We start from the raw sequence: 23,547 nt of genomic DNA, 5'->3' as shown, positions 1-23,547 counted from the left end.
ATGATGGAACTATGACACAAAATTTCAAATCATGCACCAACAAAATATGGAATGAATTTGAACCAAAGACAAAATTAGTCTCATAACAAAACAATACAAGCAAATCCGGCAACGATTTATATAGTGAAGAGATAATCATTTCTCCATGATTAATTATCATTGGCAAAAGATAGGACGGATCCACATTTTCTCAGATCCGGGTCTTTTGATATAAATATAATTTTTCCTACGTTTCTCGTCCCTAAACTATCAAAAAAAAAAAAACATTCTACAAATTTAAACATATTTAGTAGATACACTACTTTAATTTTATTTTATTACGCGTATTTATAATTGGCATCAAGTAGTATTCAATGCAGGTGTTTAGTATTTTTTTATTGTTAAAGACATTTGATGGAGTTTGATGAATATGTATTTTTTTAAGTGTATTTAATTTCGACAAAACGATTATAATTTAATACATTATTTTTATATTTTAAATTTCAAAGACTCCTAGGTAAGAATATATAAGAAAGAAACAACTTGTAGAACAACACAACATTTAGCTAGCACGTGTGTGTAAAATAAGCTATATAAAATTAAGCAGACAATAACATGAAGCGAATTGCATCAAAGAAGGGTCATCATGTTAATATAATTTTCCAATGAATTAACTTACGACAGCTACGGCTCAGTTTAAGTTCATAGATTGTTAGTAGATGTAAGTTAGAGGGGTGTCGGTAGGGGTGGGCTGGAGTTTTTTTTCCCCAAAAACTTTAATTTTTTATACAAAGTTGTGGTTTTTTAATTTTTTTGTCTGAAAAATTTAATTTTTTGTGAAGAGTTGTGGATTTTTGAAATTTTTATTGAGAAAGTTTAATTTTTTTAGAGAGAATATTTTTTTTAAAAAATTCCAAAATCCAATTTGTTAAAAAAATTCGGATTTCGGATTTTTTACAAAAAAAAAAAAAAAAAAAAAAAACCTGTGAATAATTTTTTTTGGGGAAATTTTGACACGCATTTTTTAAGATCCTTCTTCTATCCAATGTCAAAATTTCCAAAAAATAATTACGGCATTTTAATTTTTTTTTGTTTTTTTTCGACAAAATGCTACGGAATTTTAATTTTTTTTTTCACCTGTCTATTTTTGAAATGCTTTTCCAAAACATTTTATTTCTTTTGAATAGCTGTGAATTTAAAAAAAAAATTGGATTTTTGTTGAGAAAATTCCAAAAACCAAGGCCGCCCCCCTCGAAATCTAATCTTGCGTACGCCCCTGTGTTATTTTGCATTTCAGCTTCATATTTCCCTCCACTCCCGTGTTCATCATTATAAAGCAGCCGCTCTCCGAGATCATCACTCCAAAAATGCAGAAACCTAAACCTTCTGCTGCCTCACGGAGAGGGGCCACCCTGGGGCAACTATCGAATATAGGGCGAGAGGACTCAACTTTGTTTTTACAAAAGCTACAATATTTCTCCAGGGGATTCGAGGTCGTACTATTTGTAAATTAGAAACCTGCAGCTAATTTATAACCCTTTTAGTTCCAAGTTTGTAAAATAATTTTGAAGAATACATATAGCCTTATTTTGAATAGGGTGATCCGGATCAATGTCGGCAGGAGTGTAGGGTCCCAATTTGTAGGTAGTCCGGATGTGTTTCTCAGCAAGAAGTTTTGGGAAATCAATGAGGGCTTCCTCAACCCTGACTAAAGTCTTGTTTGTCTACGTCTTCTGTCATTTTTTTTAGTCACAATATTAAAAATAATAATAGAAGTTTTTAATGACGTCATCAAATTCCATCATAATTGAAGTAGATTGTGTATTGAGCAAAGTTGATGTTTATACAACATAAAATACACAAATTTCCAATAAATCTTGATTAAACTCCATCAAATGACTTTATGAATCAAAAATACTTAGCAAATGCATTGAATACTATTTGATGTAGAATTCAAGAGTGAACTTTGAATTAAAGCAAAGTACTGAAGATTCCTATGGAAAGTCTAAATATGTACAATTATTATTCTTTTTGGATAATACTGAAAACAAATTAGGATCATTACAAAAAGAAGTATAATTATTTTCATTGTAGTAATATGCTAGTTTTTAATCTATATACAGAGAAATAAGATTGAATAACTCTGTAATACTAAAAATATATTTTTTATACATTTTAGGGCTAAAATGGTTAGTAAGGCTAAGCAATAGAGGGATTCATTTTTGATCAACAGTATCCCTTATTGGTTCTGGCTCTTGAACCACTAGAACCGAAACCTACAAAGTGAAATAGAGACCCCCATATTTTGCTTATCGGTCTTGATTCTTGTGCTTATATTCGTTTGTTGTATTGTATCGTATATTTATAACCTTTTTATATTCCACCTACATATTTTTATGTAAATGAGACACGTCATTACCTTTATTGTATCACGCAATCTTTCCTTCAAAAAGTAACCATTTAAGACCCAAAATGATCTGGTAGTTAGCCAAATCAGTAAATCAACTTCCTGCTATTTTTTCCTTAAATACTACGAGACTGTTATTGTTATATTATTTAAAATGAATTCAGAATTACACACATATATATATACAGGGTTCGGAAGCAAAACGTGGACTGAATGACTGATTTAAGAAAAATGTGAATAATTTTATTTTTTGAAAAATAATTTCAAAAAATTTTTTAACAAAACTTTGAGACACGACCTTTGTAACCATGTTCACTCAATATGGCTGCCTCAGCAGCAATCACAGCCTCCGAACGGTGGCGGAAAGTCTTGCAGGATTTGATGATGAAATTCTCGGACAAGTTGTTCCACTCCTTCACAACGGCGGCCTTCAGGGAGTCCACGTTCGGTTGAAATGTCCAGTTTGTCTCCTTCTCCAAAGTACTCCACACAGCAAAGTCCAACTTTAAAAAATATATATTTAAAACAAGCCTTCCCCTTTGCGGACGCTTTTGAAAGTTCAAGTCCGTATTTGGCTCAGACTAGAATTGAGGATCGAGATTCAGCCTATATTATGTCTTTGCTATATAAAGAGTGGGATTTATGTTGATTTCCTTACTCTCACGGATGCTAACAGCTGATCTAATACGACGTTATGACAGCTAAACTGCCCTCCTTCCAAATATTAATCAAATTGTCAAGATTACCCTTTCCATTTTTGGTGACTTTTATTTTTAAAAACTGTCAGATTATATTTTATACAGCTCTATTAATACAATTATTGAAACTAGGGGTGTGTCAGTCCTTATTTATTCGGTCTAGTCCGGAACAGTCTTAAGTACAAGTACTGATTTAAAAAAGAATAAATAAAGGAGAGTGACGTCATCAACAACCAAACTTTTTAGGACGGATATTCAGGACTGAGCTGCAATGGACCGAGTGTGAACTGGACGGAACTGACGCTTTAAGTCCTAAATAAGGACCAATAAAACACTAGTTGAGACTACAAGGGCTTTCACAGAATTATATATATATATATATTTTTGGGCTGAGGGCTTGGTTTTTGGAATTTTTTGATAAAAAAAAATCCAAAAATCAATTAAATATTTTGGGAAAAAGAATCAAAATTAAATTTTTTGCTCTGCTTCATAATCTGCTCGAATAACGGTAACTTTTTATTGTAAAAAGCAAAAATTTCCTAATTCGGGGGGGAGGCTTACAGAACCCTCAAGCCTCCCCCTCCCCTGTTGACGCCTCTGGACTATAAGATAATGCATATATGGAACTGTACGGATTTGAGAGGGATTGATGTTTGGCCTTTCACTCCCTTTCAATGTCATTCATTTATGTCAAGCCTTCTATGTGTGTTAGTAACTTCATTTCTTTCATTTGCATTGCTTGTTTTTCCATAGAATGAACAACAAGCTCAAAGGTCAAATTCCAAAGACGCTCTCGATTTCCCCACTAGGTCGTTTTAAATATATATATGTATGTTATTTAATTGAGAGTTGAAGTACTACGTGGAAGTATTAGACGTATGAGATGAACGTATTCTAGGGCGACAACTCCACTGGTGTACGAATATTCATATGTAAGTCCATACAAGGATTAAAATGTAATTTATAGACGCTTCCTTCAAATCACCTTGATTGATAACACTGTTCTACAGAAAAAATGGTACAAAAAAATATTTACTTAACTTGATAGAATTTAATCCCTTGATTCCAAATATGGCCTTATGAACTAAGGCTAAATATTTTTGTTATTTTTTCCTATTTTGTAGATTTAAAGCTTTTTTAAGGTCTTTCTGTTAAAGATCAGACTAAATTATCTGAATATATTTTAATGCTTAATGTTAAAAGCTTATAAAACCATTTTTATAATTTATGTACCATGCTTATAACTCGAGTTATCTACGTTTTAAATGGAAAAAATGTTCTTTTTATTCAGAGGCTCATAACTTCTAGACGAATATATTTGGAAAGTGTCTTATTTGAGTGGTGAAAGTCTAAACTTTAACTTTTTTTTAAAAGAGCCTCCTCAAACAATATTTTAATGTTTGTCATTTTAAAATAAGACCACGACACTATTTCAAGGATAAAACTCATTTTTGAATTGATCTCATTCGTAAGAAAAGTCCATATATTTGCATGCCATAGCTATTAATAATGTATCCCTATCTTCAACAACACCAAGGCCTATGAAAAGCTCTCAACATTAAAATACCAACAAATTACAAAAAAAAAAAAAAAAAAAAAAAAAAGGTTGTTGTCTGAAGGATCTGAGCCTAACAAGGAACTAATAAGGACATATTTGGAGATCAAACTCTACCAAGAAGAGTATATGCTGTTCTAGTGCTTCAAAAAAGTAGTGCTTTAGTTGGATAGTGTAATTATAAAGGGTACATATTTTGAGAATTCTACCTGAAAAATTTCATCTTCATCTGTTTCATATATAAGCGTCTCGTTTTGTGATTTTTATCTGTCTGTTCCCGTTTATACTTGTATGTATCTACATGTGTTGAGATATCAGTCCCCACTAATTAATAGCCAATCTATGTAACATCAAATGTCTCATGTTATTTTATTTTTTTTTATCTTAAGGTTTTAATGACCTGTCTATATTTGCTTTTGGAGAAGAAAAACACGATTTTTTTTAGATAAAAACCCTGATTTTCTGGCCTACGGGTTGCTAAATATCGAAACCTCGAATAATAAAAGATTGTGATGAATCCCAAGTTTATTTAGAACTTCAGTATATCATTTTTATCTATTCAAACTGGTCGAGACGCTAAAAAGGAAGGTGACTATACTCGTAAATGATGTCACTAAAGAACGATACATAGTGGCATGTGCATTGCAGAGCTCTAACAGAAGAGTTGCGACAACACGATTTTATTTTAAGTTGATCTGATAATCAACTTAATTTTTTTTAAACTGGACATTTTATGAACTTATAAAAAGTCGCCAGACGCTCTGGACAGTGTACAGGGTGTAAAAAGAGACCATTTCATGTCAAAAGAAGAAAAGATATTCATGAATCATAACTACTTTAATTTGGAATCCAAGTTCCAGTTTAATTATAGAATTTAGGAGTACGAATCCCTCCACTCTGGGTCATACCCAGTAATTTTTTTAAATTATGATTCATACTTAACTTTTTTTACATATGCTCGATTAATCCGGACTCATTATTTGCTCTAAAATGATTCATTTGTACAAATAATTATACTATACATTAAGCATATATTATTAAGCCTTGAATCACACGCCACTTACTTCTGTTCCCAGTTGGAAAGATTTAAACCAGGCCTACGGACTCGGTACAGGACTCCGACACACAATTTTTTAATAATATATTTTATAGCCTATATTAGTACTATTGAGTCATTTTAGTCTGGAGACTATAAATATAGATTGTATTTATAGCTATAGGTAGTTATTAGTTAGATGTAGGAAATATTATTGCCAGATATACAAAATAAAATATTTGACATAACAGATATTTAACGGGATGAACAACAAATGAAATGGATCAAAATCAAAAGTTCATTCATAAGTTTCTGAATATCATTTATGTACTAGGAACCACCAAGGAGCGGCAATGCATACAACCTCTCATTCCAACGTTACACATTACTCTAATGATATTGAACTACACTAAGAAATGAACTAGCGCAGCTAGTGGCCATACTCTACACAACATAATAATAATATAGAATTGAATAATGTTTGGGAATTATAATTTTATAGACTATGGAACATGATTGAAATTTGTAAAGTAAACTTATAAATAGCTTAACTTTCAAGTTTCATAAATGAATAGTACTTCACACCTATAGTTTATAGTCATTTAGAAAAAACAACAAACTTTAGCAACACTCAATGTAAGCCTTAGATTATAAATAAGATTTATTTACATGAATTATAATAATTGTTGTAGTCCGTACAAATTTTCAACTCCACCAAAAAGGTAACGAACTCTACTCTGCAGCCCTGATTTGAACCCTTATACACTCAAAGTGGATGCCCCTTGATCGTAGATACTAGTCAGGCTAAAAATATAACTTATATACTATAACAACTCCAGCTAGAATGGACAATCTGTAGAGAACAAAACCTCCACCTGAAATCAATTTGAGTTATGTATCTCAATTTGTTACAAAGTTATCGTGGTTTATGTTTTTTTTCTCTACATTTTGAGTTACCTTGACCTTTGACCGTAGCCTCTCAAACACGGATCTACGAATTTCTATTCGCACACCCCAAACAATTGAGTGTCTCCAGGACCACCGTATACGCCGTCAGCATGTTCGAAACGTTGGAAAGGAAGAAGGGCTCTGTCAAAAAGGCCAAACTGGACAAAAAGGTCTTAAAGAAAACAGCACAGACCAATCCCCTCAAGTCTATAGGGCCCAGTCCAGAGATCTCGGGATTTCACACCAAACTGTCCAGAGAGTGATCAAAAAAGTGGGTGGAAAGAGGTGTCAAAAGTGGCCTTTCCACCCTATCTAGGGATAGGGTGGAGAGGCCACTTTTGACACCAGCAATGAAAGAAACCCATCCTCTTCGTTGTAAAACTCTTTTGAATGAGTCTTTTGAACTCTTTTTGACACTTTTGCCAACCCCTTCGACTACACCTGTTTGTGTGATTGTCGAGTGGAAGACCTGTAGTGTCCATTATTCAACCACTGAGGCCCTCAAATCCACCGTCAGCCAGCACTGGGACGCCATGGCAGAGGGTGCCAGGCCTTTCGCCATCATTGCCACTAAGGGCGGCTAAATTAAAGAAAGCCCAGACACACATCTATTTAAAGTATTACTTTTGTTGAAAACCTTTTATTAATTAATAAAAGTTATATCTTGTTGACGTTTAAAACGATATATTTTATTTACAAATGTATACTACTTACATCAATAAAACTCACTTTTCTAATTGAGGACCCATGGAGGAGGAAATCACGGAAATCGAAGAATGAAGGATTGAGAGGTTAGTTTTCCAATCCGAGGGAGGGGGGTCAAAAATGGTAATTTTTTTGGGTCGTTATAAATACGACTAAATACGCAATTTGTAAAACACGCGTATATAGAAAACTAACTTTCATAAATCAAACCCTAAAAAAAAAAATTACTATTTTGCTCTTTGGAACAAGCCTCCATTAAAAAAAATTAAAGAGGAAAAAATAGTAACTATCTCATAAAGGAAAAAACTATTTGCAAATTTGATTTCTTTTTCTTAAGGGAAAATACGCAGAATCCATTGATTTTATGACGTATTTAATAACTATGACGACGCACAAATTCCCTGAGAGTAATGAACTATTTATTTGCCTTTATGTAGGTATGGTCTAACCCTATAAGCCTGTACAACAATTGTTATGTAATACTCATCATTTAATCGAGGCATGTAGGCAATGATGTTATTAATTCAGTTAGTTCCCCTAACATGACATCTAATTAGAGTTGGACTCGAGTATTACTCGAACTCGTCCAAAAAATCTTTTCAAAACCCCGACATAGTTTGAATTCAAACCTCGGAAACTCAAAGCATTTAGAGTATATGAGTATCTAGTTATTTATTTTCAATATCAATGAATATCTAATAATTATTCCCTACGAAATACAAATTTATAAATAAATATTCCAAATAAAGGATACTGATAGCGCCAAAATAATTTTCCATAACAAAGGATAGGACTGGGGCCATTAGCTACAGATTATAACAATTATACAAGTTATAGCTAGTTCTAAGGACCTCTTCCAGTTTATAGCTGACAGTTTTAACTGTCCATACCAAGGGCCACAGAGTATGTTTATGTTATAAACGTTATGTTTAATTTAAGAATCAATATTTAGAATGTCCCTGTATCAATAAGTCAAATGACCCGCTAAAGTGGTGGAACACAGAAAGAAAATACGCAATTTCTAACCTATGTAAATTAGCCATTACATATTTATCAGGATTGTGAACGAATGCAAAATAGAACGGCGTTCCATGGAACGTGCGTTCAAGGAACGAAACAGAATATTTTTCTAGCATTGAACGCTAAAAATGAGATTTTAGTGTTCGTTTCCAATAGAACTTACAACAAATTCCAGAAATCAAAGTTTATATATATTTTTAAGCTCTTAAATATGAATTAAAGGGCTGATAAAGCAAAGACGAACACTTGGGGACCTATTTTGTGGTAGTGCCATAGGAGGGCCAAGTGTGCACTTTTTGAAGGTTCTTATCGATCATGGAATTTTCAAGAACTCTACCTTAATTTGTAGATATAAACTTGAACAGTTCAATATTTCTGAATCAGTGAGCCGAGGCTCAGCATTTGGCCGTGAATATAATCAAACTGGCCACTAAAAATAATAAATTCTGCCCGTTTGTGTTGCGAGGGCTACAGTGAAGTCCTGCTGAAAACACACAGTTTCCCTCTAGGTAGTTGGACTTCACCCAGGGCAAGAATACCTCCTGAACGACGTTCTGGTACTTGAAGGCCCCAATTTTCAGACCTTTCGGGAACCAATACGGGGGGGTCCTCTTTCTGTGTGATGCCCTGATTCCGAGCATAATTGCCGAGGCTGGGAACTTAGTCTGGTTAACCGGCGGAACCTCATCAACCTCATAGAAGAGTTAGTTGTTGTTCCTGGAGTTTCTCGTCTAGTTTGTCTTGTCTTCTTGCTGTGCTGGATGCGAATCAAATCCCCTTTACTTTGTTTTTGGCCTCATCTCGACAATGAATTAACAGATTTTTTTTTAGCTCATTTGAACACTAAAATTCACTGGACTATTGTATTAAATAATCTTGAAACTTAGTTCTTAAATATGTACTCCCTGACACTATCAAAGTAGAAGTCGCAATTTGCAGCCGTACAGTGTATATAGTACTGCCTTATGATTAGAACGTGTAACAGAACGTAAATTATGGGTGAACAAAGTTTTTTTTTTTTGAACGGAACGCTTAGAAGCCTGATATTTATCAATAACTACAACTTCAGTTCCCAGCGAGAGGCTCTTCTCATTTACTGGAGAAATAGTTTATAAGAAGAGAAAGAGGATTATCTTCAGTCAGCCATATCAATCCAAAAAACTTATAATGGTCGGTCCTTGAAAACGTTACTCACCTTTATTTCTCCATTTTTTTTTTTAGATCAGTTCTAGTACTAACAGTCTGAAAGACCAATTTATAGGACCAGTACTAGGAATGGACTGGACCAAATAAATGCGGACTGACACAACACTACTCATTACCAAGGTTGTGCCCAGTTCGGCTTCAGCGGTTCTATCTGTTCCAGTCTCGGTTCTTTCATTTCAAGGGTTTCAGTCTCTGTTCTTTTTTTATACAGCCTCAGTTTGGTAACAGGTACTTAAAACACGAGCCATCACTAGAAAATTCGGGCTCAGGAAATGATATTAGATCCAAACAGGGCCGCAGTTACCTTGTACGCAGAGTGCATTGTGTCCCAAGTTCCAGCAGGGGCTCCGAAAAATAAAGTTTCTTAAGACAATGGTTTTCAAAGTGAGTCCGTGAGGGGAGCCTAGGCGGGGGGATAGAGCAGGAAGATGGAGAATTGAGGATTGCTTTTAGTCTACGCATACATAGTACCCATGTTTCGTATAAAGGGGGCCTCAGCTAAAAATGTATTGGTATAGAGAGGCCTTGCCGTAGTAAAGTTTGGGAAACCCTGGCTTAAGAAATATTATAGGGCCCCGACATGCTTAGTAACGGAACTGGATCCATAATCGATTCCATCCTTTCCCTCTTTTATTTACAACGTCTGCTGCCTGAAATCCCTCTTCCAGTCCCATTAGAAGCCCTAAGCTATTTGGCAGATACAACTGTATCATTCTAGTGAAGTAAAAAAAAAACATGGGAAAACATCTACTCCATCCCTTCCATCTTTTATTTGCACCGTCTAGTGCCTAAAACCACTTTTCTACTAGAAGCATTTATCTAATTGGAACTCAGATACAAATGTATCATTCCAGTGAGGAAAAAAAAAACCCAAAAAAAACAAAATTGGAAAACGCTGAAATTAAACAATAAAAAGTCAGAAAAGAAATTTTCTTATAATAATTATTGTATTTTCTTGATATATTAAACAAAAGCAAAGAACAGCGACTTTGAACTAGTAGAACTGGAACCACTAGACCGATAAAGGCACAACCTTGTATATATCTCATTAATAAGCAACCTAATTTATGTAACTTCTTCATAGCAAACTCGAAGTAAAGTATGAATATCCTTGAAGTAGATAATTTTAACTCCTATATCTAATGATTAAAATCCCAAATGAACGATTGACTCATACCTCTCTATATAACGTCAAAGTACATGGATGCATTAGCTTTAATTCTGTTACAAAATTCTACAGATTATTTAATAGCAATTTCCTAAGATATTTCCCAAGTTATCTGATTATATAATCATGATAATATTAAATGTTACTTCAACGAGTTATTACATAAAATCATCGGACTCTGTACGAATCATCATCACCTTCATATCTACAAACATGCATACACAAGATCTAATTTCAATTTGTATTTCCAAGAAACAAAATAAAAAATTGCTTACTACGAATTAAAGATAGGACATGTCCTCGGATCCGGGTCGGTTCGAACCATTAGACGTAAATATTTGAGTTAAATTTTTATGTAACCGAACTTTCTGCTCCTAAATCGAAACTAAAATTAGGCGGATACTTTTTATTAGTGATGGAAAGATTCTAAAATAAAAAACTTTGATTCCGATTCTTTAAAATTTTAAATAATAGATACAATTTTGCTATTTGCTAAAAAAATTCAAATACACCATTTGATATTTATATTTTTTTTTAAATCCACATCTATTCACAAAAAAACTCTTGGTTATTCTCAAAAAATTCAATTTTGTGGAACAAAAAAAATTTCATAAATACAAGAGCTATTCTCTACAAAATTAAATTTTGTAGGGATAAATTTTCGAAATCCACAGCTATTAACAAAAAATTACATTTTCGAAAAAGTTATAAAAATCTCCCGCTCTTCTCAAAAAAATAATTGGGGGGAGGGGGAATAATTAAATAGCAACAATAAATCAGAATCGGAATCTCAAATTAAACATTATTTTCCGGATGCCGATCCCGATTCCAGAAAAAACACCCGATTTCCCATTCCGATTAATCGTCCCATCACTATCTATGCCAAAACAATAAATAACCTAATTTTATGACTATTAGAACATAATTATTAGAATTATTGTTTTAATATAATTGAACAAGCCATTACCTTTAATGTGTCTCCCAACTTCTCCTTCGAAAAAAAAAAAAAGGCCCAAAATCATTTCGTAGTTGTTTCATTCTCCAAAATATGGAATTTGGTACTCAATAATAGTTGATAACTGTTCAAAAACTCTTATCCAACCAATGTGTCTTAAGAACACTAATTAGAGGAGAAAAAGAAGATTGCACCTTGACAGCTGAAAACCAAATACAGTGTCAGGGGCGCCCACAAGAATATATATATGTATTTTTTGGGTGGGGCTTGGTTTTTCGATACAAAAATTGAAAAATGTTTTTTTTTTTTTGTAATAAAATTTCAAATATTAAATATTTTGGGAGACAAATTCAAAAATCTACAGGTATCTATAAAAATAAACTTTTTAGAAAAAAGATTTCCCAATTTTTTGGGACAAAGATTCAAAAATAATAAGTATTCGCAAAAAATAAAACTTTTGAAAATAAAATTTCCAAAAATTAAACTGCAAAAATTAATTTTTTTGGAAGAAATATTTCAAAAATCCACACCTATTCACAAAAGAATAAAAATTTCAGAAATCCAGATCCAAGAACCGTTCTATTTCTACTACGAATCGAATTTCATTCATATTCTGACCTGGATAATGTTTAGCACCCCCTCCCCCCCCCAAAAAAAAAAAAGATAGCTATGAATATCTAAACTACATTCAGACTCAGTATTCCATGCTAGGAAGAGTTGTGTTTCCTTAACGATCAAACGTATTACAGTTCAAGGTTTCTCATTAATTTAATTTAAAAAAATAAAAACAATATTACAATAAGTATCATTTCCAGACAGTTGTTTTTATAATATATTACAACTCATTATAGTGACTGTTACATTCGGCAAAAAAAGTTGAACGGGGTTAAGTTTTTTTTTGCCACTGTTTGTGCGTTTGTCTGTTAGTCACCAGGATTACAGCAAAAGTTACTAAACAATTTTGATCGAACTTCATACGAAGGTTAATAGAAATACAAGGTTATACCATAAAGGCTTTTTCAGACGGATGTTTGACTTCCACCACGCTTTTTAATAGTGACGTAAAAAAGTATATACTATTAATTATATAATTTCTAGTATTATACGGTGTGAATATACTATTGTTATTCTGTATGACGTCAAAATGTGTCTGTCTTGGCCAGCAGTTGGTACGGTACATCAAATTGAAAATTCTTCCAAGCCGGATTACATGATGGTCTAACCCAAGGTTAATAGAAATAAAAGGTTATGCCATAACACGTGTACGACTGATGTTTGACTTCCACAACGCTTTTTAATAGTGACGTCATAGAATATGAATGGCTGCATGCATGTCCAACAGTCAGTACGATACCTCAAATTGAAAATTCTAGAAATGTAGGCGTCATAGAATATGATTCGTTGCGTGTGTTGTCAAAATCTGCCTGTCTTGTCCAGACTAGTCGGTACGATACATTAAATTGAAAACTGTAGCAAGCTCGATTACATGAAGCTCTAACCTTGTAATTCTATTAACCTTGCTTAGTACAAAGATCATATCTGGTTAGAGTAAGATGCCATTAAATTTTGAGAGGTCAAGGTTGTACCAAACGTTAAAAATACGTAATAGACCGCAAGTTTATAATACATTCAAGTACAACCCTGAAATTGGTGTCTTGATTTAGGTTTAATAAAGATGCTTCCTACTTCATGCGTTTTGCATTCTACCCAGTCCCCATTCTAGTTATCTAACAAAATGAACCTTCTATAAAAGTCGTAACCATAGAGATGAGGGGTGATACACTTTATCAGTCTGCACCCATGTCTCATTATGTGGAAGAATTCGTAAGTATTCGAGGGAGGGAGTCGGAGTCGATCCGTGGATCGCATCTAATTATATAATGATAATTGAAATTCAACTTTCCGTTGTCGCTGTATCCAATTTTGAGATAGAAAGATAAAGTATGACGTGTGGGTAAACTTATACAGGATACCCAAGATGGCAAAGGGATTTCTAGTGGCTGTTTGAAATACTACAGACTACTTCACACAAAAATATAACCTTATTTTCCTTGTCAACTATAAATGTTTCTCCTTCTTTTCTCCAAATCAGTGTTCTGAACGTGAATTGGTTGAATTAATTATGTTTAGGCTGTCATTATTATTGGGTTATAATTTCATAGGCAGGAAGATTTGCTCTATACGCCCCCCCTACCCCCTGTACAGACACCCCTGGCTATACATCCATATGCATGAATCTATAAAGAATATTAAAAAAAACATTTTCCTTCAAAATCAAAATAAATTGATCGTCAAAGAAAAAAAAAATAATATGATTAGCTCTTCACTTTGACTTAAGGTCATTTCTATATTTCCAAATATACAAATCTCTACTTGTGTATGTAGTCATCTTACTAATTTATTTGCATATATATTTTTTATATGTGGTGTGTCAACACAAAATCAATCTTAAACAAAAAACAAGAGAATCCAAATTTACCAATTTACTGCAGTCCAATTAGTACGGTCCTAATCGGTCTGTTATAGTTACTACAACGTAGTTAGAAACTACGTCATTTCGGTTGCTGAAGTTTTATTATAACCTCTTTCAAAGGGATCAGATACCTGAAGTTTAAATTACGAGGTATGTGGCTAGAACGTATATACTCAAATATTAAACGTGGTGTAGTATCAGTCCATATTTATTCGATCCAGTCCAGTACTTTAGACTGTCCGTACTGCAACTGATTAAAAAAAAATAACCTTGAGTGATGTCATCAAGGTCCGATCTTTATATATAAGTTTCAGGATTGGAACGTACCGAAACCTAACTGAAGGAGTAAAAAAAAAAGAAGATTTGGGAGGAGACTGATTAGGAAATCAGTTATTGGACCGATTCAATATTATCCATCCGACAAACTTCAGACGTCAATTATGGACTAAACATTCAAATTTCTGGGATGGCTTGAGATATTCATGAAGTTAGATATAGTTTGAGGTATATGGGAACTTATGATACTTTACTTTTGGTTTCGATGGTGCCATTGAAATAGAAAATCCTATTAATTTTCTTTAATTATGACCTGGCGAGCCTTCAAAGGGTTTATTAGAATAATTTATTAATGTAAATGGAAGATAACTATCCTTGGTTGTCGAAAAATACAAATGGAATTAATCCAGACAAGTTTTTGAAGGGAAAAGTGTCTCCTTCGTTGCGTATAGTGAACATATCGTTTGGTCAAGCCCAGAGTGTTCTCAGTGCATTTTGGTCATTTTGTGATCTTCTTGCTCTAACAAAAAATATTTAAAAAATCTTTTGAACATTATATTTTTTGCTGGTCTCAAGTTTTTGAAAATAAATGTACCTGGTAACTTTGTTTGCCTTTGACACACCAGTATAGATTAATCGCCTCCTTCGACTTCCAGACTACCTTTCACTGGGTCAGAAAGAAATGAGCATTGTAATGGATAGTAAAGATACATATTTCTATGTTCATTGTGTTATAACAAATTAAAACTCAGTTTGTTAGAGCGAGTCTAAAGTTCATGATTGTTATGTTTATTGCACATGTAAAAAAAAAAAAAACGAGGAAGGAACGGAGATTTATATATATACAATAATATATGTTACAAGTAGTCTTGATTGATAATGTTTGTCTTCTAATTTCAAGAAAACACAAACTTGTTTTTTTTTTTAAATCTCTTTGATAGATAGATATATATAGATAGATTTATGTAGTATGTAAGAAACACTGTATTATAAAATCCTAACTTTTCTTCTTCCACGATTTGAAATCTTTTTTGTTATATAAAAACCATTGAAAAGTTATGAGTCCAAATATTCACAATTAATACTTTAAAATAACTCGTAAATTAAGTACGTATGCTTTGAGGTGGGTGGTAAGGGAGGGGGTGAGGGCAGGGATGAGTTACACAAAGAGAGGTCCGAAAATAAATATGGCACACACACACACACACGAAAAAAAAGGTTCCAAATCAAGCTCATTGTTTTTGCCTAAAAAAAACTCCCTCGGAATTTGGTTAGTAAGAATTTAGCGTGACTTGTGCTAAATTATTAGAATTGTTGTTGTTACTCGATGGATTTCCTGAAGGATTTTTCTCTGGAGATGAGGAGAAATAGGCAAGTGAAAATCCTTGGATATAGGAATTATCCGTCGTGGGTCCTCCCCCGAAGAAACCACTCTCACCAAAAGACTTAAATTGCTCAGAATAAAGAGGTATCTCAGATGAAGGTCCAAGTGGGAGTCCCTGACTGGATTGTTCTTCGTGTGAGGAAAAAGTGTCCATCATTTCTGAGGGCCCTCCCCCAGTACTTGTGTCTCCATAATATGAAGAGCTGGAGGAACATGATGTGTGGAGTATTCCTCCTTCCTCAATCTTGGGCTGTGGAATAAATGAACATGAATAAGTTGGCATCCCCGGCGGAGACGAGGGCGTTGACGTAGACATGGATGAGCCCCGACTATTGGAGTCTCTTTGCTCCAGTATCTAAAATGAAAATAGAAAATTTGTACGTAAATTCATATATGTTGGACATGCAAGCATTCTTACCTTGATTTTTTGCTGTGTAGTGCTTGGAAGAGCCTCGGATTTAACAATATCGTCCGATGCTGGGGAAAGAAAGCTATCTAGGAGCTTGGTAGTTTCATAGTCCAAATTAAGATCATTCAACTTGATGTTTTCAAGATTATCCCCTGATTGCTCTGAAGAAGCGTCATCCATGGAATCTTGGAGATTGAGTTTCTCCACCACATTGAAAAGAGTGGGGGATAAGCTACTCCCATTATTATTACTTCTGCTACCCCAAGGTCCTAGTGGATGATTTGTAGAGGAAATGAGCCCACCGGAATTGAGGATATCCCCACTTGAAGAATTGTGCCTTGGACTACTTGAGAGTCCACATGAGGAGGCACTGGAGGATGCACGGGGTCGGAATTGATCAGAATGATCTGAATAGTCGTAGGGTGGAAGAGAGCCAGAAGAGAGGGTTCGCTCTAGCGCACTCGCCGTATTGGAAGAAGAGGAATTGTTGGTGGAATGATGAAGATGATGGAAATGATGATCACCAGAAATATTGCGTCTTTTGGATCTCGCAGCTCCAAGATTGTTTTTACGTTGACGTGCAGAAGACGTTTCCATGGACATAGCTCGACGGCGAGAAGGCTTGACTCCAGGTTTGACGTCCGGATTGATGATCCACCAAGAGGATTTCCCTGTTCCTTCATTTTGAACGCGAACAAACTTGGGATGGAGAGAGAGGTTATGTCGAATGGAGTTCTATTTATGGAGAGAACAAATGGAGAAGGAGGATGGTCATTAAGACTTCTAAATCAATATATATTTAATCAAATAAGTGTTTTAAATATACATACATACGGCTAATGATAATCATAATTTAAAATAATAATAAAACAAAACCCGTATTAAGTTAAGCATCCTTGTTTAAAAATAATAATCTCTTGTTACTAAGTGAACATGGAATTCAGAAATAATTTCAAAGTCGTGATTAGGAGGATATCAATAAGTAGATTTTCGATTTTAATATCTATATAAATATTAAATGAAGATATGTAGAAGCAGTTTATCTTCAATTTTTATACTTTTACGTATCAAACAATATGTAAAGATCTTGAGATAGCAATGCAGGGGGTTCCTCCTCTTGTGTGTAACTAACGAGTACAAAGCATAAAATAAGAGGTAAAGGTTTCGTGTCCCCAAGAGAATTCTTATAAATGTACCGTGCGTTTACAAATTTTAAAATCCATTGAATGGGTCTCTGCTCATCAGCTACATCATAGCTCCTAACCCTTGGCTTTAATGACTCATTAATATACCCTTACAGACATCATGTAGGGGTTATACTGTCTCTAGAGGTATATATGCGTTTATACTTGACCTCTTCAACTCTATCTCCCTTCCACTAGACAATTAAATATTATTCATAATAAACGATCAATGCACTTTAACTTATGATCTAGTTAGCTGCCTATTATTATAAAAGATTGAAGAAACAAATCTAATTACGTTATAATTAGATTTAACCAATAGATGGCGCTTATGATTATGTTTAGAAAGCAAAGAACACCATTGTCCCCCTCATTTATGCTTATAATTATGAAGAAAGACTCATGAAATGGACATCCGTGTCTGGGTTGACAATTCTTCAAACACATATTATGTGTGTAGACAACGCAGTCCTTCTAGATAATCAATTCACGTTATAAAGAGTTTATGAAGTCTTATCTTGAGGTAAGATAAAGAATATGTAATGTTTAATCTTTTATTTAGAGGAGTTAAATACTCCATGGATCCCTGGATAATAGGTAGATATCTTTCTACATTTCCTTTACACGTTGGATTCCCTTGAAACTTCCTCCCTATCATCATCGTCATAACGAACATGTCAATAAACTTACTTTACATTGGTCATTGAAAACATAGACGCATGGACTCTTCCTCTTATACATATGAAGGAATGAACTATTGAGCACTTTTCAAACAAGATAGTATAAAAACATCTTTTTGTGCAGTGACTAATTGATACTGCAAATATCTTAGTGACAACTGATGCAATTTTCTTATGGGTTCAAAAGCTCTAATTTTGTCTAAAAATATATATGACTGTTTTGCACAAATATGTGCAGATATTCATGGATGAATATGCAAACCTCACATAATATCTTTACTGCACTCTACATTTAGAAGGAAATCCTATCCACAAATTTTACCTTGATTTGCCCATTTTCGAACATTTAAAATAGGATGAAACTGCATTTCAAATCCGGTTCTACTCATTTTCCCCTTGTATACATAAAAAAGGGCTTCTTTTTACGAACCGCAATAAAATGCAATCCAAGGATGAGAAAGACTACACAAGGACCCTGCAGTTGGGTTATGTACATATGTATGTAGAGCCAATGGCTGGCAAAAATTTAGCCCACATCATTTTGAATGAAATGCAATAAAATGAGCAGACGGGTTTCTATATCAGTTATATATTCATGAATACATTGTATTACTTCTAAAAAAATAAAACTCAAATGGTCAAAGCTAGACAGAACCGGATTCTTTCTTTCCTACGTTCATATTCATTCGCTATGAAATGCAAAAAATAAGTTGAGTGGTGAGACAAATTCATCGAATACAATGTTTTGTTTAGAACTATGTAGGACTTGCAAAATACATAAATAAATGCACCCATTTAAAAAAAAAATTGAAAGTAGATTGTTTTATAATAATAATATATTTATATGAAATGTTTTGCATTTTGGCTTTTATGGAATCATATTATACACATTAAATACTGCAGCCACAGATCGTCTCGTATGTTATTGAACTATGTGTCTACAACTTTTAAAAGTTGCAACAATACTCACATCTTGTATTTTCATAAGCAAAATGAGTCTTCCTCCATATTGGAAAAAGTGAGCTTCATCACATTGAAAAATGAAACATAAATCTATTAATACTCATTTGTTTTTCGAAAGAAAATAAAACAAGTTTCAAACAGTATACTGAGATATACATATTTTAACAACTTGTAAGAGGCAGCTTAGCTTCACATCTATCCATACTAGCGTACATATGTGAGGAACAAGAAGCTTTGTCACATATTTCCCACCGAGGGATTCTTTCTTGAGATTTTTCAATTTTTGTTAGAGGCATTTTTCGATAAAAACCCATTTTTATCATCCCAATATATATTTATAGAATTGAAGTACATTGAGGAAAAATAATGTATAGTAACATCTAAAGCCAAGTTACGACATAGGCAGTACATTAGATTTGTAAGTAAGGGATTCAAAATAAAGATTTGGCCTAATTTAATATAATATAACTGAATTTTGGTATTTCAATTTTCCTCGCATTTTTTATAAAGTAAAAAATCATATATCTTTTATTATTTCGTGAAGTAGAAGAAGGGATTTTTCTGTTTAATATCTGAATCTTTTTATTCAATTAATAGGGAAACGATTGATAAAAAAAAAACTGAATATGTATAAATGTATTACCTTCCATCCCGCAGAAGAATTAGAGTCACCTTTATCGGAGAAAAATGAAATGTTTTTGACTAGCCATTCGTAGATTTGTGATACAGTAAGTCTTTGGTCAGGAGAGCTTTGTATGGCTTGCGTAATAAGATCAGCATAGGAACAATTGCCCCAGGGATTTCTTCTCGTTGAAACAGTGGCAGAAGAGGAGGACGATGAAGAGGAATTAGAGGTTGCGTGATTATGTTGCTGTTGCTGTAGAGGTGAAAATTGTTGCGTAGAATAAGACATAGGGGAATTTTCGGGATTAGGAGGAGTTGTTGAAGGATGATTGTTGTTATTGCCATTTTGATTATTAAGTTCGTTGTTGTTGCTATTGTTTGACGGAGAGTTATCTGAGGCGGTGTTGGGAAGAGGATTACTATTGGCGTCTACAAGAGGGATCTCTGAAAGCTCATCCGTTTCTTCTGATACTAGAGGAAGAAGTGTTCCTCCTCCCCAGGATTCTTCTGAGGGATTTGAAATGTCAGAGTCTGTTGTGAGTCCACGCACTAATTTGGGCCAAGTGTTACATCGGCTACGATAGGGAGGTGATGAATCATTCGACTCATTGGAGCCTCCCAAAAATACGTCTGATGAATCCTTCATGAGTCCCCGGTTCATATCTTCATTTGTACAGAATAACTGCATCATTGTTTATTGATAAAGCTTTTGTAGGGATATATGGATACGATGGTCCAAGTTTTCTTAAAAAGTCTTGATACTTCACTCACAAAAAAATACTTTATTTTTATTCTTTGAACAAGGGATTAAAGAGTCTCACTGAGAAAAGAAGATTCTCTAAATAGTAACATGGAGTTGTTGATGGTACAAGTCAATTTTTTTTTAGAGGTGAGAAGAAACTATTTTGCTGCTGATGATGACGGCTGGGAATGATAATTCTGACATATTGAGTCAGAGACTTATAGTTGAATAATATTAAAAATCAAATATTCAGTGTAAATTATTAAATGACTTTTGACAAAAAAAAATGGATTTCTTCAAAAAGTACGCGCGCCCCTCGTTACCAGGTGACTAAAAGTTGATTAAATCTGATTTTTTTTTCTTGTGAAGAATGCGAGAATCTTACACGCACACTCTTCCTTGCTCACCATCGCATATGTAGACTGTAGTGAGGAGGATTGATAAATATTGTGTGTGTGTATTTAATCAGAGTAGGCATAGGCAGCAAGCAAGCTAGCTAGTGAGCAGTAAGTACTAAGTACATATAACGCCCGTAGTCTATTGATATACGTATATTATTATAATGTGTGAGGAACAAACATTAACAAAATTATAAACGAAACAGGAGAAAAATGGATTTTGATATTTCTATGGAGGAAGATTGAATTATCAAAATTCAGCTCTATTTAATCCAATTTGAAGAAAAAAACCTCAAGATATGATGAATTAAAGTCCTTACTTACTAATATAATGCTCTGCCTAGGTCGCTTTTTACCTTTAAATGTGACAATGAATTTATTCTTATTTATTGATTGGGATATTTTCATCGGTGTCCAGAATAGGTCAATTAAGAAATGGCTCCAATGAGTTGAAGAGCTGGGAACTCTAAGGCATGTACATAATATTTATAAAATGACTTATTTTATCATCATCAAGTATGTGAAAATTGTCTACGAAAAGAAAAGTATATATTCACAACTTTGTTAGACGACATATCTGCTGTCAGGGATCAATATTAGTGCTCCTTGCTCCCTTATACATTTGAATTTTCAAAATAAGGATACATAATTATTAGACGCACTAAAATTTCTTGCAGATATATATGTAAATACTTTTTTTTTGTTTTACAGAGGATTTCGACAAATTTCACATCCCTAATACTCAGTGCTGAAATAACAAGTTATATTCGAGAGCGAGGAGAATTATATCAATTCGTCTCCATGCTTAACTTATCTCAGTAATAGAGCATGGAACTCAGAAGTACATCATCATTCATAATAATGAGAAAACTCCACCTCCAGTTCTCCTCTACTGTCCGCTCTCCTTATCTATCATGAACCGGAGGAGTTGCGTGGCGAAGTTAGTTAATAATGTGAATCGTGCTTGTAGCAGGAGTAGACACACATACTCAAGTCATCATAGTTACTACGGCCCAGAAGAAGAAGAAGAATTTGACGCTTTTCACCCAAAGCATGTACACACAACACTATTTCATTTAAAAATGCGTCCAGAGGCAGCATGGGGGATTACGTAATCCACTCTTTGACGTCAACATTATCCATGTAAAATAGATACATCGTTTTTAAATGATAACCCCGATATTTTTTTCTTCTTTTTTCATACTCTACATCCATAATTATGCCTACTCACTATTCAGTAACCCTGTTTTAGGGCCCCTTATGTACATATGAAGTGGGAAGGAAGCGTGTTCATTTCCCTTTCTCTTTATATCACTCTCTCTTTATCTCTCACTCTCTTTGTATGTTTTATAGTAATTTGTAAATATGTATTCGTCAATCCGTTTGACAAATTAAATTTATATTTATGAAAACAAGCTATCGGGATTTTCTGTATGTCAAATTTGATAATACATTTTAGTTTTGTAGTGAAAGTATGGGTGTAAGTCCGGAGGAAACACTTTACTTTCCCCCTCTTTTTTCTTCCTTCGAGGCTACTTTATTTCAAAATATAAAATGTCCGTGAAAAAAAATAATTTTGGCAAGTGTAGATGGAATTAACCTAATTTTGTCTTATATATTATGTCAATATAACTCTAACATTACAAATAATGAAATACTTATTTATTTTTCGGTAAAATGTGTGGACCTACACATGATAGAAATAAGTACGAATCAAGGTTTCGTGAGTTGAAATGTTCTATACATACTTGCAATGGAAATAGACCACTATTCATAAATGATTCCCTAACAATAAAAAAAAAAGGATTTCACTCGGATTTGAATGGTTTAAACATGTATCTAACTATGTCTGTTGAAATGATATAATTCAGCATCATTAATAATATATGTAATAAAACCAGAATGGGCACTCACAAGAGAACCCTCCCTCCCGCAATAAATTCCTATTTATTATAATATAAGTTATGTATCTCAAAGTTATGGTAGATTATGCGTTTTTAGCCTTGACCTCTCAAAATTTAATGGCCCCCTTACTATTTAACGTACATTATGTCAAAAAAGTACAAAGCATTGTTAATTTAAATTGCAAACGCTGAAGAGATTTAAAAACATTATTTTTTTTCTAGGTCCAGAGCACTGTTTTTCATTATGATACCAAGTTTGAGCAGCACGATTTGTAGACCGGTTTTCTTGCAACAGCTGGAATAGTCAGTCTACCTCACTAATTCTTCACGATTTTTACAATGAATTATTTTTTTTTGTTCCCAAATTTAAATTACCTCTCCGTGGATCCCGTTTTGAGTCTATTGATTCCATAAAACAAAATTCATGGCAACAGCTAAAAAGAACTTATATAGAAAAATGTTTGTAGGACTGGAAAAGCGTTCAAATATGTGCATTGTATCCAATGGAGATTACTTTGAAGGCCCCAAAATAAATGTTCATATTTAAATGTGAAATTTGTGTTTTATTAAACTGGTAAAACTCTGTCTACAAAGTTTTACTTAAATCTGTTCGTATTTTTTTTTCGTAATCCTGCTTACAAATAGACAAACAAGGACCCTTCAACTTCCTTGGCGGAGGTAATTAACTATGTATATATTTTTGTAAACTGGATATGATATGAGGATAATTAGAAAAGAAAGGATTTAAATAGTCCTATGTAATTTGGAAAATTTAAGTAGTTTGTGAATTTTACTTGGAGGAATAGTTTATCAAAGCTGTTATTTTTAGGATT

The 23,547-nt window shown here is 33.6% G+C and overlaps 1 protein-coding gene and 1 long non-coding RNA gene across 2 annotated transcripts; one reads left to right on the top strand and one right to left on the bottom strand.

Annotated features, from left to right (window-relative positions):
• Positions 1-15,194: 15,194 nt before the first annotated feature.
• Positions 15,195-22,452, bottom strand: LOC121125681 (uncharacterized). Its single transcript, XM_040720883.2, has 3 exons — positions 19,690-22,452; positions 16,229-16,954; positions 15,195-16,165 (listed from the first exon to the last, which is right to left on the bottom strand). Exons 1-3 carry the CDS (start codon positions 20,359-20,361, stop codon positions 15,698-15,700), a joined length of 1,866 nt encoding a protein of 621 aa, XP_040576817.1. The 5' UTR covers positions 20,362-22,452; the 3' UTR covers positions 15,195-15,697.
• On the top strand, positions 21,140-23,269 carry LOC121125682 (uncharacterized). The gene is made up of 3 exons (XR_011782019.1): positions 21,140-21,281; positions 21,522-22,635; positions 22,937-23,269. It is a non-coding gene; the product is annotated as an uncharacterized lncRNA (long non-coding RNA).
• Positions 23,270-23,547: the final 278 nt, after the last annotated feature.

Source organism: Lepeophtheirus salmonis, chromosome 10, assembly GCF_016086655.4.
Source record: "Lepeophtheirus salmonis chromosome 10, UVic_Lsal_1.4, whole genome shotgun sequence".
In the NCBI taxonomy this organism is placed as follows: domain Eukaryota; kingdom Metazoa; phylum Arthropoda; class Copepoda; order Siphonostomatoida; family Caligidae; genus Lepeophtheirus; species Lepeophtheirus salmonis.
The sequence above is the reverse complement of the archived record's forward strand: the minus strand, read 5'-3'. Positions and strand labels throughout refer to the sequence as shown.

What these genes read in the sequence shown, in the direction of transcription:
- LOC121125681 (XM_040720883.2), bottom strand. Translation starts at nt 20,361, where the DNA reads ATGATGCAGTTATTCTGTACAAATGAAGATATGAACCGGGGACTCATG. An exon ending in ATTCTTCTGCGGGATGGAAG is followed by an intron (nt 16,955 to 19,689) that starts GTAATACATTTA and finishes CTCCATAAATAG; the next exon opens with AACTCCATTCGACATAACCT. An exon ending in CTACACAGCAAAAAATCAAG is followed by an intron (nt 16,166 to 16,228) that starts GTAAGAATGCTT and finishes TTTTCATTTTAG; the next exon opens with ATACTGGAGCAAAGAGACTC.